This window comes from Borostomias antarcticus (genome assembly GCF_949987555.1).
Source record: "Borostomias antarcticus genome assembly, chromosome: 8".
Classification (NCBI taxonomy): Eukaryota; Metazoa; Chordata; class Actinopteri; order Stomiiformes; family Stomiidae; genus Borostomias; species Borostomias antarcticus.
This window is the reverse complement of record NC_140241.1, coordinates 10,306,758-10,324,165: the sequence shown is the minus strand read 5'-3', so window position 1 is coordinate 10,324,165 and position 17,408 is coordinate 10,306,758. Positions and strand designations below refer to the sequence as shown.

Sequence of the window (17,408 nt, the reverse complement as noted above, 5' to 3'; positions counted from 1 at the left end):
CCCTCTGTCTCTATCCCTCTCCCTCTCTCTCTACCCTCTCCCTCTATCTCTCTCTCTACCCTCTCTCTCCCTCTATCCCTTTCCCTCTCTCTACCCTCTCTCTCCCTCTATCTCTCTCCCTCTCTCTATCCCTCTCCCTCTCTCTCTACCCTCTCTCTCTCTCTCTCCCCTCTCCCTCTCTCTATCCCTCTCCCACTCTCTACCCTCTCTCTCTCTCCCTCTCCCCTCTCTCTCTCTCTCCGTCTATCTCTCTCTCCCTCTCTCCCCTCCCCCTCTCTCTCCCTCTCTCTCTCTGTCCCTCTCTCTCCCCCCCTCTCTCTCTCTCTCCGTCCTCTCATTTCCCCCGTGCTCTTCTCTCTCTCACACAAACACACAAACAATCACACTCTTTCTCTTGTTTTGGCTGTGTGTGTATCTACAGTTTCTTTTTTCTCTCCTGTGCACCACCCCCCCCCTCTCTCTCTCTCTTTCTCCATCCTTCCCATGCCTCTTCAGCTCTGTAATTAGGGATTGGCACTTTCTCCATTACTCATTATTCATGATTTTAGTGTCCTCTGCTGCTCCGGGTCTTATCTGTCCTTTCCACCGCGCTCTCCTTCTCTCCCCCCGTGCCTCCATCCCTGGACCACCGACCCAGCTTCGTCCTTTTGTCTGCTCCCGGCTTCTCTTGCAGACGGCGCTCTCACTTTATCCCTTCCCAGACGCGAGCGTTTTCCTCTCTCCCTCCCTCCCTCCCTCCCTCCCTCCCTGCCTCCCTCTTTCCCTCCATGTCTCTGCTCTGCAGTAAAACTGGTGCATTGAGGCAGCGGGGAACGGGGACCAGAGACAATAGAAGGGAACTGTGAGGAAGAGGAGGAGGAGGAAGGCTTGGTTGCTCCCTGCCTCGCCTCCTCACCTAAGGAGGAGTTTGGGCCTGTAGCATCATTAGTTATAATGTGCATTATATCGTGTGTGGTGAATGGCTATTTTCTACAACGGAGAGGTTGGATACTTGATTCTGATTGGCTAGCAGCCGTGGTAAAATACTCTGTGACTCTAGACTCAGACAGCGAGTGACTAGGGCGACAGTGGTCGCTCTGGTTGCGTGCATCGCGTCGCCAGCTCCCCGGCAGCCAAGAGCTGCAGACGCCGGGGGGGCGGGTCATTCATGTGTCACTCACATTATTGAAGATGTATTCTACTGCCATTCTGAGCTAATCTGATCGGCTATCGGTTGCTGCTTCGGCGATGTCGCTGCTAATTTGCATTAAGTTGAACTCTGCCCAACTTCAAATCTACGCTCAGATCGCTGGCATCGCGTCGCTCGCTGCCGCCGAGGCGTTTGTCGCCCTATGTCGCCAGCTTCCAGTGAGAATGAATGGCAGCCGGCCGCTCTCATTGCCAAAGTCTCTCGCTGTGTGAGTGCACAGTAACCTGCGACCGCATAGCAATTAGTATTAATGTGCCGTCAATCTCATTGATGAGGCCATTAAACGGCACAATAGCGTGTCATTGTTGAGATCCCAAACAAATGCTTCACACGAACCTGTCTTGTTGTTGCGGCTAGCTTTTCAAATAAGGAAGCTGAGCCGGAATCCACGGACGTCGCCTACCGCGAGATCAAGGCATTGCACAAGATCGGAATCAGTTAAAGCAGATGTTTACACACGTATGTGCTGCGACTAAATAGTTTGATGCTAAATATTTTTGAAAAGCCTTTCCAGATTAACTAGAATCTTACTTTATGGTGAATTATATGCCAGAACGCCAACTAACACCTAGGTGAGTTTCTTGTCTTTGAAATCGAGTTTAACATGTTTTTAAATGATTTTTCAAGGTGCCCACCCACATCCATTGTATGACCAAAACGGTGGTAGAGCAATTATCAACTTTCTCGAAAATGCTAGTTTTGTCAACGTTTTGATCTGAACCATTGTATATGATCATAAGTAACCTTAAAACAGGGCTAAACATGCATTTTCCCTTTACTACTCCTTTATTAAGATCAAGCGGTAGGCTATGCTTTGCGTAGCAACCACTCGCAGCAACCTCTATGGAAGTTTTTTGGTGTCTTTATTCAAATGGCAATGCATTTTTCAATTGGCAATTCAATATTCTATGTCGTCCTGCAATTTGAAAATGCAAATTGGGATTGCATTTTCATTTTTAACTTCTGCATGCATTATTTCACTAAATATTAAAATTAAAATGCACTCGTGTGATGTGCAATTCCATTTTCATGTACCAGTTATGTATGGAAGTTTGAAAAGCAATAAGGGATTGCATTTTCATTCTCATAAAAGGATTTTGGCCTCTTTATTCAAAGTGGCAATGCAAATGGGATTGCATTTCCATTTTCAACTTTTGCATGCATTCTTTAACTCAATATTAAAATTAAAATGCAATTGTGTGATTTGCATTTACATTTTCATGTACCTGCATGTATTGAAGTTTGAAATGCAATAAGGGATTGCATTATCATTATGATGGAAGGTTTTTTGTCCTTATTGCATTTCAAACTTCCATACATAACTGGTACATGAAAATGGAATTGCAAAAATGGATTGCATTTTAATTTTTAATTTTAATATTGAGTGAAATAATGCACGCAGAAGTTGAAAATGCATTTTCAAATTGCATGACGAAATAGAATATTGAATTGCCAATTGAAAAATGCATTGCCATTTGAATAAAGACACCAAAAAACGTCCATAAACCTCACCTTTTTTGTATCCTATTACAAAAACGCACTCATCAGTCCGACTCCAACACTTCCACACCCCTACCAGCAAAAACGAGTGCTCTAGAGAAATGTTTTAATAACTGCTCCATAGCTGGAAATATTCAAATAAACGTGAACCACCCGAATTCTGCCTTATGGCTTATGTGAACAAGGCCAATCCAAATAGGCAAGATAGCCTATGCCTGGCAACCATTTAATTCAGAACTATAGCATATCGCGTAAGATTTAGTAAATACTAAAATCATAAGAATGATCGGTAAATAAATTATTGAATGTTACTACTTTTTTACTTAGTTTTTTGTGAATATATATATATATGTAGTAATCATTGTAGAAAAGCAATTGACCACTCAAGGCAGTGGGTTACACGGGACCCCCCTAGCTGTTATAAAATCACTATAACACACGGCCTCGAGTGGTTTATTGCTTAATCATACAACGGTTACTACAGCTATTAGTGTAAAATAAACACACACCAATGTAAAATATTAACATTTATTCAAAACGAAGCATCATAACAATGCATTGGATCAAATGGGAGGCGCATTAATACTGAAAATGGAATGATATCCGGTCCCAGGTGTGTGTTACAAAGTATTTTAACACGGGTTCCAGACAATCAGAAGAACCAGAACTAACCGTTGTATAATCCTGTGTAACCCACTGCCTCTAGTGGTCAATTGCTTAAGTTGACCACGATGGAATCCTCAGTGCAGGATTCGAGTCGATGAATCAGATCATTCTCTTTTATGACATCACACGTTAATGAAACATTCCGATGATGTTTCGAAGCCACGACTTGCTTTCCCTCTCGTGATCCTCTGGAGATGTGGAGGTGGGTTCTGCTCTGGCTACTACACGCCAGCTTGTTGCCGGAGCCCTCCCTGCCCTGTTATCAGTGCTTGGTGGACTACGGGGACAGTCTTCGCCTGTGTTGGGGTCACATTCTCACCAAATACAACATCCGTAACGTGGACGAATGCTTTAGGAAACTGGACAGGATATTCAATTTTCAGCAGGGAGTGATTGACGCTGGAAGAGTAGGTGAGAGAACTCATCGCACCATGGAGAGAGGGCGACTCGTGTTTCACGATAAGGGGAGGGTGAGGAGGGGGGGGGGGGGGGGATTAGGCCCTATCATATTTCAATCAGTGGAAATATTGCTGACTCTGAATTATTTCAGGGATCAGCTTGTGAGAGCGCGACGTGTCTTATCTGTTCATGTGTCTAGGCCGAGGCTATGACCAGCAGCTGAGGGACATCCTCCATGCTGACATCATGCCCATGGTGGAGGAGTTTGACAAGAAGCGCAACAACGGTACCCACCCAGCAGGCCAGACCGCCCCCTCCCACAGCCACCCAGCAGGCCAGACCGCCCCCTCCCACAACCACCCAGCAGGCCAGACCGCCCCCTCCCACAGCCACCCAGCAGGCCAGACCGCCCCCTCCCACAGCCACCCAGCAGGCCAGACCGCCCCCTCCCACAGCCACCCAGCAGGCCAGACCGCCCCCTCCCACAGCCACCCAGCAGGCCAGACCGCCCCCTCCCACAGCCTAGTGATCTGGGGAGCATTAACGTGTACCTTTACGACGGGTCATCATTAGACAGGAGGGAGAGAGAGAGAAAAGAGAGAGACGTGCTCGAGTGGTTAACCTTCAACTGCTCATCTTCTCCCAGCACTCAACTCTCAGGCTCACTTCTTCTTTCGCTAGTAAAAATTATGCCTCACGAGCCCATTCTTTCACCGCCGAAAACAGATGGATGTCGTACTACTAGAGCATTAGTTTCCCCCAGAAATGTCAGGGAACGGGCAGAAATAGAGTTGGAGATGAGGGGTCCGGAGAGGACGCCCTGAGCCCGGAGCACACACACATGCTCAGAACAACCATGGAGATACATTTATCTCTCCTCCTCCTCCTCCTCTGTCCATCAGACACCGTGTATGAAAAAAGGTTACAGGCGGCAGCAGACAACTTTATCACGGCTGCCTCCAAACTGCCCAGAGGTAAGACCTGACCTCCTCCTTTATCCCAGCTTGTACTACAGCACCTCTCTATCTATCTATCTCTCCCTCTCTCTCTATCTCTCCCCTCTCTATCTCCCTCTCTCTGTCTCTCTCTATCTCTCCCTCTCTCTCTCTCCCCCTCTCTCTCTCTCTCTCCCTCTCTCTCTCTCCCTCTCTGTCTCTTTCTCTCTCCCTCTATCTCTCCCTCTCTCTTTCTCTGTCTCTTTTATCTATCACATCTATGAAAAGCGGCGTCTAATTTCCCAACTTGTTCGATGTAACACCTACCAAATGTTCAAACAAGCTAGTTATCTACAGTATGTCGGTGTTTGCTTCTGATTGGCTGTGTTTGATTCTGCCTTACAGCCTCTGGATGCTTCCCTCCATGTGGTGTGTGACCTGCTATTCCTCCCCTGAGCAACATGTTAAGGAATTCATTAACATGACACATGACAATTATTGACGTCAAGTTAGTTAGTGTAAAGGCATCGACGCACACTGCCCCAACCAATGCCAACCAACACCAACGTTGGATTGGTGTGCCATGTTTATTGGTGACTGTAGCACCCAATATACCCTGAAAACGCCTGAAAATGTAATAACTTTTGCACTTGATCGAAAATGTAATAAAACCCAATAATGTAATATATATAAAATAAAATATCCTGAGACTGACTGATATTGTAATACATTTTTTCAGATAATGTAATAACTTATAACAGTATTGGGAATGTATTACATGTTCAGGTGGGTCTTTTTTTTCTAAATTGACAATGTACTACTTGTTGTATAATGTAATACTATGTTTATTTTCAGTCTACATTTTGTGTTTTAAGAATTTTAAAATGTTATACACAGAATGGTCACCTCCAATGTCAAATTGACATCCTCTATGTCAAGTGACATAGTGGTCAGTTGATATGCAGTATACTGTCATACTGATACAGTATGTTATGACACTTTCAGCATCAAAATAACATAGTACCTTATGACAATTGACACAAAATGTAGAACTCTGGACTGAAAATAAATATAGTATTACATTATCCAAGTATTACATTGTCAATTTTGACAAAAGACCCACCTGAAAATGTAATAAATTCCCAATAATGTAATAAGGTATTACATTATCAGTCAGGGCATTTTATTACATTATTGGTCAAGTTATTACATGGTTGGGGTTATTACATTTTTAAAATCAATTTTAATGAACATTTTATAAATTTTTCTGGCATTATTACATTTTCAGGAAATTATTACATTATTGGGTGCTACAGTACTGTTGGCGTTGGCTGGATGGATTTTGCTGCTGAATTTTAAACTTTCAACATTCTAACAGCAACTGCCAACTGTAGAACGAGTCGGTTGACGTTGGTTGGGACCGTGTGCAGACACCTTAATATTATAGGCCTAGTTAAATATATGTCAATACAGTATGTATATGAACCTTAGGAATGTCCTGGTTAATCCTGGTTAAAAAGTAGCTACTCTACATCTTTTTTTTCTACTCAGTGGAAGTCCCGTCTTTGTAGCCTGTCTTGGTGTTCGTAGTGTCAGGTATTCAGGCGTGCGGTGCTTTACACAACCGTATCAACTTCTGTCGATGTTCTCTCAGGTTTCCAGGCATCCGGTGCTGTGTACAACTGTGTCACCTGCCAGTATGACTCCTGCGAGTTCCCTCTGGACTGCCCAGGTTAGTTCAGACACCCGCACCCCATTCCCTCCATTTCCCTGGGGAGTACTAATTCACACTTCACACTATCTATGTACTGTAGCCTACTATCTGTTAAATAAGTATTTCTCCTGGTAAACATCCAAGCTGTGCTTTTCATCCTTGAAATGCTCTTTGCAGACAGTCAGGATTTTAAAATGAGACCGTGGCCCGGAGTTTATTTTCACACATAATATCTTTTACACAGAAAGCCGCCGAGGCACAATTTAAGTCCTTGGCTTCTTCATGTAAGGTGACAGTTACCTCCTACACTGCATGGCCCAATTACTGTTCAGCATCTCATCCTTTCTACTGCACTCCCCAGTGACTGGGCTTAAGTGGGATCATTAGGAGAGCTCAGACTGCAAGTGCTGCCCCCTGAAGACACATTTTGACCTTGTGTGTGTGTGTGTTCGTGTGTGTGTTGGTGTGTGTGGGTGCAGTGAAGGAAATCAAAGTCTTGGAGAACAACCGGACTCGGATTTGGTGTGACGTTCCGTTCCCCTTACCTCACGACCTGGTGGTGATCTGGAGGTTTGCAGCGGAGGTACTCCTCAGCTGTTTTCATCTGATTTAAACCGGGGTTTCATTTTGGGTCACATCCCTAGGGTCACCCCTAAGTCATTCCTTATACATAACCTTTTCAGCACTCTTGCTGTCTTTAAAATGGATCCTGGTGCAGAGGGTGTGAAGGGGTGTCAGAGGCGACAGACAGCTGCTTGTGCTGCAGGTGAGGACCCAGCAGGTGGAGCAGTTTGAGGAGGTGACGGTGGGCAGGGACCGGCTCTTCTCCATCCCCTCCGCCAGCCCACATCACCAGGGAACCTACCAGTGTGAGATCTACTTCCAGAAGCGCTCGATAGTGAGACTCTACTACTACCTCTCAGGTAAGTACAGTGAGTAAGTAGCCTTTGAGAAGCATTTGTTCTTGAGCCTAGTGGCCCTTAGGGCAGGATTCTCTCTCCTGATTCCTTAGAATCATGCCACGGTCAGACCTCTCCTGAAAAAGCCTGCTCTCGACCTACTTGTTTTAAGTAATTTTAGACCAATTTCCAATCTACCATTTTTATCTAAAATTGTAGAAAAATGTGTTGCTCTACAACTAACCGCACATATGAACCGGTGCACCATTGAGAGCATTCTTACGTTCTGCATCACGGTGTGGTATGAGAACATGACCTCCCAGGACTGTAGGAAACTACAGAGGGTTGTAAAGACAGCAGCTAGGATCATTGGCACCAATCTGCCTAAACTCCATGACATCTACACCACTCGCTGTAAGAGGAAAGCCTGTATCATCATTAGGGACCCCAGTCACCCTGCCCATGCACTGTTCTCTCTCCTTCCATCCAAAAAACGTTACCGGAGCATCAAGTCACGTACCACCCGTCTCAGTAACAGTGTTTTTCCACAGGCAGTTAGGCTGATGAATCACCGATGCTCCTACTTTTTGCTCTATGCACTTTAATGTCTCTTTGTAATGTCTTAATGTCTTATTGTCGTATTTTGTAATGTCTACAGTGTTAATGTCCTATTTTGTAAACGTCTCCTTATTTGCTGTCATATTGTTGTAATGTCTTACTGTCTTATGTCTTAAGTTATGTCTTGATGTCTGAGAGTGCCGGGCACAGTGCATTTCATTGTTTTTTATAATACACATGACAATAAAAGCCTTGAACCTTGAACCATTTTAGTATCCTTGAACAATATCAATCAGGATTCTGCACCAGGATTCCGCTGACTCTGGTGCATGCTCCATTTTAATCCTGCTAGACTTCCGCTTTCGATACAGTCGACCATAGCATCCTTTTAAATCGCCTGGAAAACCATGTGGGCATAAAGGATACGGCTCTTAACTATTCAAGGCTCAGTCAAAAATCCATCTCTCGCCTCCAGCTCGTCCAAAACTCAGCCACCAGACTCCTAACAAATGCCAGGAGACAAGACCATATCACCCCCCCATTCTTGTATCACTTCACTGGCTACCAGTTAGAATTAGAATTGATTTTATACTCCTACTCACTATTTTTAAGGCCCTACATGGCCTTGCTCCCACCTATATCACAGACCTACTTACACCCTATGAGCCTATTCGCTGCCTACGTTCCTCAGGTAGGACTCTCCTTACTGTTCCCTCTGCTCGCCTCGTCACAAAAGGAGCCTTTTCCGTTCGAGCCCCACTGCTGTGGAACTCCCTACCTGAGGAGCTTGGGTTAGCAGACTCAGTGCCTTCTTTTATATCACGCGTTAAAGCGTACCTTTACAGGAAGGCTTTTTATAGTAATGTCTGAGTGATTGTCTATCCCCCTTGATCTCCTCTATTTCTCCTGCCTTTACTGTGCCTTTTGTCTCATGTCCATCTCACTCTGTAAGCAGTTCAGTTATTGTATGCTTTATTATGATTTGCCATTTTTAATTGTTTTGTTTTTTAAATTATGATTATGCTTTGCTATAAAAAAAAAAGAAAAAAAAAAGAAAAAGTATTTGGTATGACTCAGCTGGGGATCGAACCCCCAACCTCCCAATCTCAGGGCCACTGAGCTGGTGACTTCAGTCTCTAGACCAAGATTAGCAACTGGATATTCCATATATGTTCCATATGTTCCATATAACTCTGTGACCCAGTTGAAGCCAGGCCAGACTTTTTACAACAATTGAGGCAAATTATAGTGTATGTACTCTTTGTCTGTCACAGTATTTCCCCCATCTCATCCTTGTTTCTCTCTCTCTCTGTCCCCCCCTCTCTCTCTCCCTCCCTCCCTCTCCTTCCCTCTCTCTCTCTCCCTCTCTTTCTCTCTCCCCTCTCTCTCTCTCTCTCCCTCCCTCTCCCCCTCCCTCTCTCTCTCCCTCCTTCTCTCTCTCTCTCCCTCTCTCCCCCCACCTCCCTCTCCCCCAGTGAGTCCCCAGGCTGTGGTGGGCCACACCGAGCTGCAGGAGACCTTTGACCTGTCTCTGCTCCCGGGGGGCCGGATCGTCCCCGCGCCCGGCGGCCCCCCCCTCACCCTCCTGCTCCTCCCCCCTCCGGAGCTGCTGGCCGCCTGTCTGACCGCCCTGCTGCTGCTGCTCTTCATCTCCCTGGGGTAACCGGGCCGGACCACACCGGAGAGATAACACCACGTCTGTCTCCTCGCTCGGGCCGCAGAGATCCGGAGATACTGCATAACCTTCACGCAGCCCTCACTCGCCGTAGCTGCGGCTCGCCTCGGCGTTCTCAACGGCTGTTTTCGCACCGCCAGTCCCCGTAGTTCAAAATCGAGTCCCGTAGTTACGAGAAGCTTGAGTCTCGAAATTTACCTTAGCACTCATCTTTTTATTTATGTAATTTTGCACAACGTTTCTACTGCAGGAAAGAGATTATGCATATTTTCCCAGCAACACAATACGTCCCTGTGCATTCATAGACGGTAGATGAAGCATTGCATACATCAGAAAGGAGCTGCACACTGATTCTTCCCTTGCTGTGTGTGTTTCTGTGTGTGTGTTTCTGTGTGTGTTTCTGTGTGCTGCAGGGGTCTGTACTGGTGGTCGATGCAGAGGGACAGGACTGATGGCGAGCCAGATTCAAGGTGCCTAGTGAGAGAGATATATATCCTGCAATAAAACCATTCTAGCATGTTGGCTCTCTACCGACAGAGCAGGGAGTACTTGTCTACGTCCACCACCGGGGGGCAGTAGGTACATTCTGAAACACTAACAGAAATCTGGATGGACCACAGTAGTAGGTACTTCACGAGGCAACACACACAGCACACACACACAGCACACACACTTTGCTTGTTGTTTGTTACTGTTGTTTTTCTTTTGTGTTGTGTGAGTGTGATGAACGGTAAAAGGACAGACAGACAGGGATAGACAGAATACTTGTCATAAAATCAAGATGTTCTGAATACATTGCCTATGGGCTTGCTCTATATCACCCCATAGACAAGAGACCAGTGCACTCTTTTTGACACCGTAAAGGTGCATTTGTCAGGGAACCTCTTGTATCTGATAGTATTTAGTTATTATTATTTTATTTTCTCATTGTAGAATCTGATGAATTGAAAATTATTTACTTGGCTACTTTCTTTCTACACTGATTATCTAGATTAATTATATCACTGATATCTTCATGTTAACCCCCTCATTTATTGTGATGGGAGTAGTAACATTAGAATGAGGATTGCGTCATTGTGCTCTGTCACCTGTTGTTTTATTATTATTATTATTATTATTATTATTATCATCATCAGGGAATATTCCATTGAATAAGATGGATGAAAACTCATGTACAGTACTGGCTTGGTGAGCGAGCCGGAGTGAGGAGAGCTCTGAGGACAGGCGGAGTTCCTCTGGAGCTATAAAGCCCTCGTGGAGTATCTAAATATATTCAGACATGACTCATCACCTAACCCATGCTGAAATGGGGTACTTTTTCCAATGGTTTATTTGGTTGTCCAGGCAACTGATCATTCATGAGGTGGCCTCATATGGTACCATTGTTTTACCCTGCAAGAAATGAGAGTTTCCACTATGAAACACGGAAGTGTGTGGTAAACTAATAACCTAGAGTTTAGGTGTAGCCTTCTTGTGGTGTAAAAGAGAGGCGATATAATTATTTCTCAAAACATGTAACTGTTCATGTAATCTGTGTTGTTGTCACATCCATTTCTATTGAATTCAAGTTACAGTTGTGGAAATGAAACAATATGTTTTTTAATGGTGATTTTCTTTTTACATTTAAACTTACATGAACCATTACAATTTGCATAGTGTGTTGCTGTGACGCATTCCATCACTGAGCAGATGAGAGGAGAGGGCTTGATCTATTATGTATGAGTGGTAAACACTGCAACAAACACAGCAAGAACAACACAGGAATCTGATGTGCGTCAGAGCTGGCCACTTCTAAGGTGTCTGGACATCCACAGGGCCATCCGTCAACCTGCTGGTGAGGTCAGAACACCACCCTCTCTTTACCTCTCAAAAGAACATGTGTAATGTGTGTTATGTAATACAGGTTAGTCTGTAACCTGGTCTTTTGATATTTCAATGTCTCCGGTATTGTACTGCAAGATGTAGGACACAGAACGATCTGTTTCACTTGATGGAGTGGTTGTATTCAAGGTCAAGGCTAAGGCATTGTACTGTAGTTGTACACCAAAAATCACAATAATTAATAAAAGAAAAATCAGTGATCTAATTGGATATTCCATTCTGCCATGTTTCTCAGCCCTGAGAAACCTTTGCGCGTACAACACCCTTTAATTAGGGAAGATGTATAACATTCCATTGGGGTGATTGTTCCAAGTTATTGTTTTGATTTTGTATTGTTTGATTTCAGCAGATACCTGTACAGACAGGCTACTGTAAGATGCATTCGAGTGTGCTCTTTCCATTCTTCCTTAATTTGTCTTTCTTCATATGCTGGATCTCTTCCTTAATTTGTCTTTCGTCATATGATGGATCATCTGTAAGCTTCATGGAATCCCATCAGATTATGATGTTGTTGTGGCTGAAATTACAGATATCTTAATCATCGTTGCATGTTGCCAACAAGGCCTCAAATACCTTAAAAATTCAGCCCATCCAGTGATTTAGAGATCAGAGATGGGGTGAGCGTGAGTATGAGACCACTGTGTGCTACAGTAGGTGGGAGTGGGGATGGGATCTACCCTTCTAATTTATGATCTACTATTTAGTCACATTATTCTGCTTCCTTTATTTAATTGAAGCAGCATGACTCCCAGTCTGCCATCTTAAAGAGTTCCTCCCAGGTCTTAACGCAGGCTCGGGTGGTGCAGACTGGGCGGGGGAGCCCACTGGCCTAACAGGAAACAGATGGGGGAGGAAATGATCTCTGGCTTCGTCACAGAGCCGTCTGGTGATACTACTTTCCAAACCCTATCACATCACTGATGGAGGAACTCATGGATTCCAGTGTTTTGGCATAGACTAAATTGTGGGAAACATGGAAGAACAACAAAAAAGTAGAATAGAACAGTTTTTGTGGAAAAAAGTCGAGTGAAGATTACGATAAATAGATCCACGCTGCACAGTAAAATACCTCACGTCACCACATCAGAAAGAGTTCATCTCCTCCCCGTTTGAACGTAGCTGTACGTTCCCCGAAAGTACGTCAGATGTGGCTGAGCCACCTGGGGTCTATTGGCCAGCAGCGTACACTTCCCAGACCTGCTGAGTAACAGTGACGCCATCTCCCAACCATCCAATCTCATGAACTCATGAATGTGAGAAAGCAGAGCTTCGTCTGACAGGCTGGAGTCGTGGGAGTAGTTACATGGGCAATTTGTATTGGTGCTGGCTGCCAGCAAGGGAGGAACAGCCTTCTTCTTAGGAAGTAAGGTTTGGGATTGGGCTGGAGGTTAGGGTTAAGAACCTGGGGTTATCCAGCCTCTGATACTTTGAAGACTGGGTGTCTTTTCTAATGTATATAAGGAATTCCTCTTATGATTAGTGATATGTTCATACAGTTCGGATATAATACATGCTCAAGTGTACTTACAAGTTAATTACAAAGTAATTATATAATTGAACTACATAGTTGCTATCAAATACATACAGTATGGTCTACGTACACAAGTACGCTTGTGGATGTAATGACCATTTTAATAATAATAATAATAATAATACAACTTAATTTGTATAGCACCTTTCATACAAATAAATGCAGCTCAAGGTGCTTTACAACAGAGCATGTACATCTATGTACATGTATGTGAGTGCTTCACATAAAAATAGACATAAAATAAGATAAAGATAAGAAATCAAGTAAAACATCTTACCAATTCAATATCTCAAAGCACCAAAATCCCACACATTTGTAGTCTCATCGTGTGTTCCCACAGGTTACGCAATAATACAATTGTCAATGGTTCCAAACCTTAATAAAAAGTAGAATTCGTCCTGGACTTCTAGAACATTTAACACAATAGCCTACTTGTTGATATGTGTCCAGATTTCTTCTAAAACTTGGTAAAGCCTTGGTTAGGTGTGACCCAGTCTGCACCTTCCCATCGGTATTGTAATAAGAATATTTAACCTATTCCAATGAATTGTTTGATAATTAATTATTTGATGAATGCAAAAAAGTGCAGTAGCACGCAAGTGCAAAAGGAGCTAGTTCAAAGCTAAGGTGAAGATATATGTTTTTAGCTTTCTTTTAAAAGTATGTAGCAAGCTGGCTTCCCTCATATCTATAGGTGTTGTGTTCCATAGCTTTGGGCCATAATTCACTAAGGCTGCACTCCCGATCTTCCTCTGACTGTTGCTGGGAACTTCTAGTAAACCAGCAGTGGATGATCACAGTGTTCTTGAAGGCACGTAGTTGAAAAGGGACTCAGCAATGTAGCTTGGTCCTCACCCATTAAGGTCTTTGTATATATGGAGGAGGACCTTAAAATCAACTCTAATTGTTACCAGAAGCCATTGCAGAGCAGCTAAGACTGGACTAATGTGCTTCCTCTTCTTGATTCTGGTTAATAGTTGAGCTGCAAAGTTTTTAATGAGCTGAAGTCTCTCAGTGGATTTTTGGGGGGAGGCCAGTGAAGAGTCTATTACAGAAGTCGAGTCGGCTTGAAATAAAAGCGTGAATCAATTTTTCTGCATCTGTTTGATTTAGAAATGGTCATCTTTAGCTATGTTTCTAAGGTGGAAAATGTTGGTTTTCGTCACCTTAATATGGGACTTGAAGCTTAGATCTCAATCTAGGACAACACCAAGACTTGTAACTTCAGATTTAATCCAGGATGTCATTTTCCCCAGATTTTTAAACAGCATTTCATTTTTTGTTTTAGGGACGATCAGTATGATTTCAGTTTTGTCCTCATTTAGCTTTAAGAAGTTATTGCTCATCCATTTATTTATTACTAGAAGACAGGTAGTAATGGAGTTTATAGCTGCAGCATCATTTGGTTCAGCAGATATGTACAGTTGCTTGTAATCCACATAACTATGGAAACATACATTGTGCTCTCTAATGATATCCCTGAGTGGCAGCATGTATAGTGAGAATAGTAATGGACCAAGGCAGCTCCCTTGTGCAACCCCAAAGCAGGTGTCATGTTTCTCAGACACATGATTTCCAAACCTGATGCAGAACTTTCTCCCTTTGATGTATGTTCTGAACCAGTTTAACACACAGCCAGAGGCACCAACCAGCCTTTCAAGACGATTGATTAGGATATCATGGTCGATCATATCAAACGCTGCACTTAGATCTAATAGTACAAGAATTGAGACCTTATTTACATCAGTTTAGTCTAAGGTCGCTGATTATTTTAGTAAGAGCAGTTTCAGTGCTGTGGTGTGTCCTAAAGCCTGATTGAAGTTCCTCCAGGATGTTATTTTCTTTGAGAAAGGAGTTTATTTGTACTGAAACTATCTTTTCAAGTATCTTACTATTAAATTTAAGGTTGGATATCAACCTGTAGTTGTTCAGTGTATTAGCATCTAGGTTGAGTTTCTTTAGTAGCGGTTTTACAACAGCTGTTTTGAAGGCATCTGGGAAGATGCCTGTTTGAAGAGACATGTTTATGGTCTTCAGGACATGACTTGAACACCAGCTTAAAGAATTCTGTAGATACAGGGTCAAGACATGAGGTAGAGGAGTTACACAGTGACAATCTTACAAAGCACTGGTAGTGCGATACATGTGAATCTCCCCATGGTTACATCTTTTTTACAGGGTTTGCCAAGGTCGTCTATGTTTATATCTGGCTCTAATTTATGCTATTGTATTATCGAAGAACGGTGCAAGTTTTTCACATGTTGGTGCTGAGAGTTGCGGAGGAGGGTAGAAGAGTTGATTAACTGGTCAATAACGGAGAATAATACTCTAGAGTTTCCAGCATTCTCTGTAATAATCTTGGAAAAGTAATCGTTCCTTGCAAGGCGTGTTGCTTTGTTGTTGGCAGTCATGGCTTCTTATATTTTACCGTGAACTATGAGCCTAGTTTTCCTCAATTTTCTTGCTTTCATTCCTTGCCGTCTAGGAATCTCTTTTGAACCAAGGTTTCTCTTTGGTCTTTGTTAAGATTAGGCTGGTATCAAAAAACACACAGTGATGGTCAGAAACAGGTAATTCGAGCACTGATACATTATCAATGTTAGCCCTCTTGTTATAACTAAGTCCGGAGTGTTACCATTCTGATGAGTGGCTTCATTTATATGTTGGGTAAGTTCAAAGCTGTCCAGTAGATTCATAAGCTCCATAGCTTTGGACTCATCCTTCTTCTTATTATGAACATGCAGTTCTCCATTCAATATTAATCTATCATATCTAGTGATACCAATTGAAATCAGCTCAGAGAATTCCTGTAGGAATATTGATGGGGGGCGGCGCGTACCTTAGGAAGTAGAGCGGCTGGCTGGGGATCGCAAAGTCCCCGGTTCGATCCCAGCTCCTCAAGTGTGCCGAAGTGTCCTTGAGCAAGACGCTGAACCCCAAAATTGCTCACGTACAGCACGGTGGCGCAGTACCTAGTACTGTCGCCGCACAGCAAGAAGGGCCTTCTTTGGGCCTTTCTGTGCGGAGTTTGCATGTTTTCCCCGTGTTCGCAAGGGTTTCCTCCCAAAGAGTGCAATATGAAAAACATGCAGAAGAACAGAGGCTCTTCAGTCCGGTCCTTGACCAAGACCAGGACTGAGCACTTGGACTTGGTCCCCAGGTGCCCCTGGCTGCCCATTGCTCCTGGCTGCCCCTGGAAGAGGATGGCTGGGATGGGTTAAATGCAGGGAACAATTTCCATCAGCGACCCCAGATGTGTATTTGTGTGTCGATCACTGTGTGGCAAATAAAAGATCCCTGAGGTCCCAAATTATTATTGTTATAATTAATAATAATAATAATAATAATATCTTGGTGGCCTATATCATGTAATGATGAGCACTGATAATTCTGCTTTGAGCTCAAGAGCAACGACGACTGATAAAGATTATAGTTTGGAGGACAAGCCTCTAACAGTGTTGCTACACCAGTAGAGTTGTTTAGCCAGGTCTCGACTAAAAACATGCAATGTAAAAAAAAATCAGTTATCAGATTATTAATCAAAAAGGATTTGTTAGATAACGATCTGACATTGAAAATAGCTAATTTCAGCTTCAGAGATTCTGTGACAGGACAGGAGACAACAAGGAAATGCATTTGAAATGTCAGACGGTACAATTAAAATACCTATAAACATTGAGAAGTACCAACCGAATCATAATCATTGTACTCATACGAGCTTTAAAGGACAGGTTCGAAATGTAACATCATAAGCCTTGTTATAAGGTTATTTACGATCGTATACAACAGCCGTTATCAAAGATTCATCAAACGGTGCACTCTTAAGATATAGCCCATCGCCACTAACATACTCAATGGATCCATAGGTGCATAGACAAAATCCCTCAAAAACACCCCAAACATTTGTTTTCAAAGACAGAGTGGTCACTGGTGTCCGTTGATGTTCTGGAAAAAAATCTGTACAAAGTATGCTTCCGATCGGGTTTTATTGATCATATTATATCCATTGATTTGTATTGACAACAAAGCCAGAGATCATCTGTGTCCCATATTTGTTTTGATCAACAAACACTTCTACCTAACACTGTCAATGAAATACCAGCTGCAAAGCAATCCTAGGCTTCTCAACTTGTTGTTACGTAGACCTGTGACCCGGAAGTGGCTCTTCTTCTTCTATTGGCAACCTCCAAACTCAGTCAAGACCCCCGAGTGAAAATAGTTCTATGCTAAATTATAAATAAAAATCGAATGGAAGCATACTTTAGGGCGATTGTTTTGTCAGAACATCAGTCTATGGTGTTTTTGAGGGATTTTGTTTATGCACCTATGGATTGAGTGTGTTAGCGGCGACGGGCTATATCTGAGTGCACTGTTTGAGAAAAACTTTGATATGGGCCGTTGTATATGTTTGGAAATAACCATAGAAAATGGCTTATAATACTAAATTCAGAACCTGTCCTT

General features: G+C 43.3%; 1 protein-coding gene across 1 annotated transcript in view; it reads left to right on the top strand.

Moving 5' to 3' along the window:
* The window catches only part of spaca6 (sperm acrosome associated 6), a gene marked incomplete at both ends in the record, with an annotated part of 28,778 nt that extends 19,255 nt beyond the window's left edge, over positions 1–9,523 (top strand). The window contains 10 exons of the mRNA XM_084442452.1: positions 807–915; positions 1,285–1,347; positions 3,550–3,766; positions 3,954–4,040; positions 4,657–4,728; positions 5,095–5,118; positions 6,344–6,421; positions 6,883–6,986; positions 7,170–7,326; positions 9,336–9,523. Of these exons, the coding sequence (XP_084298578.1) occupies positions 807–915; positions 1,285–1,347; positions 3,550–3,766; positions 3,954–4,040; positions 4,657–4,728; positions 5,095–5,118; positions 6,344–6,421; positions 6,883–6,986; positions 7,170–7,326; positions 9,336–9,523 (1,099 nt within the window). The remainder of the gene's footprint in view (positions 1–806; positions 916–1,284; positions 1,348–3,549; positions 3,767–3,953; positions 4,041–4,656; positions 4,729–5,094; positions 5,119–6,343; positions 6,422–6,882; positions 6,987–7,169; positions 7,327–9,335) is intronic.
* Between the last annotated feature and the right edge of the window lie 7,885 nt (positions 9,524–17,408).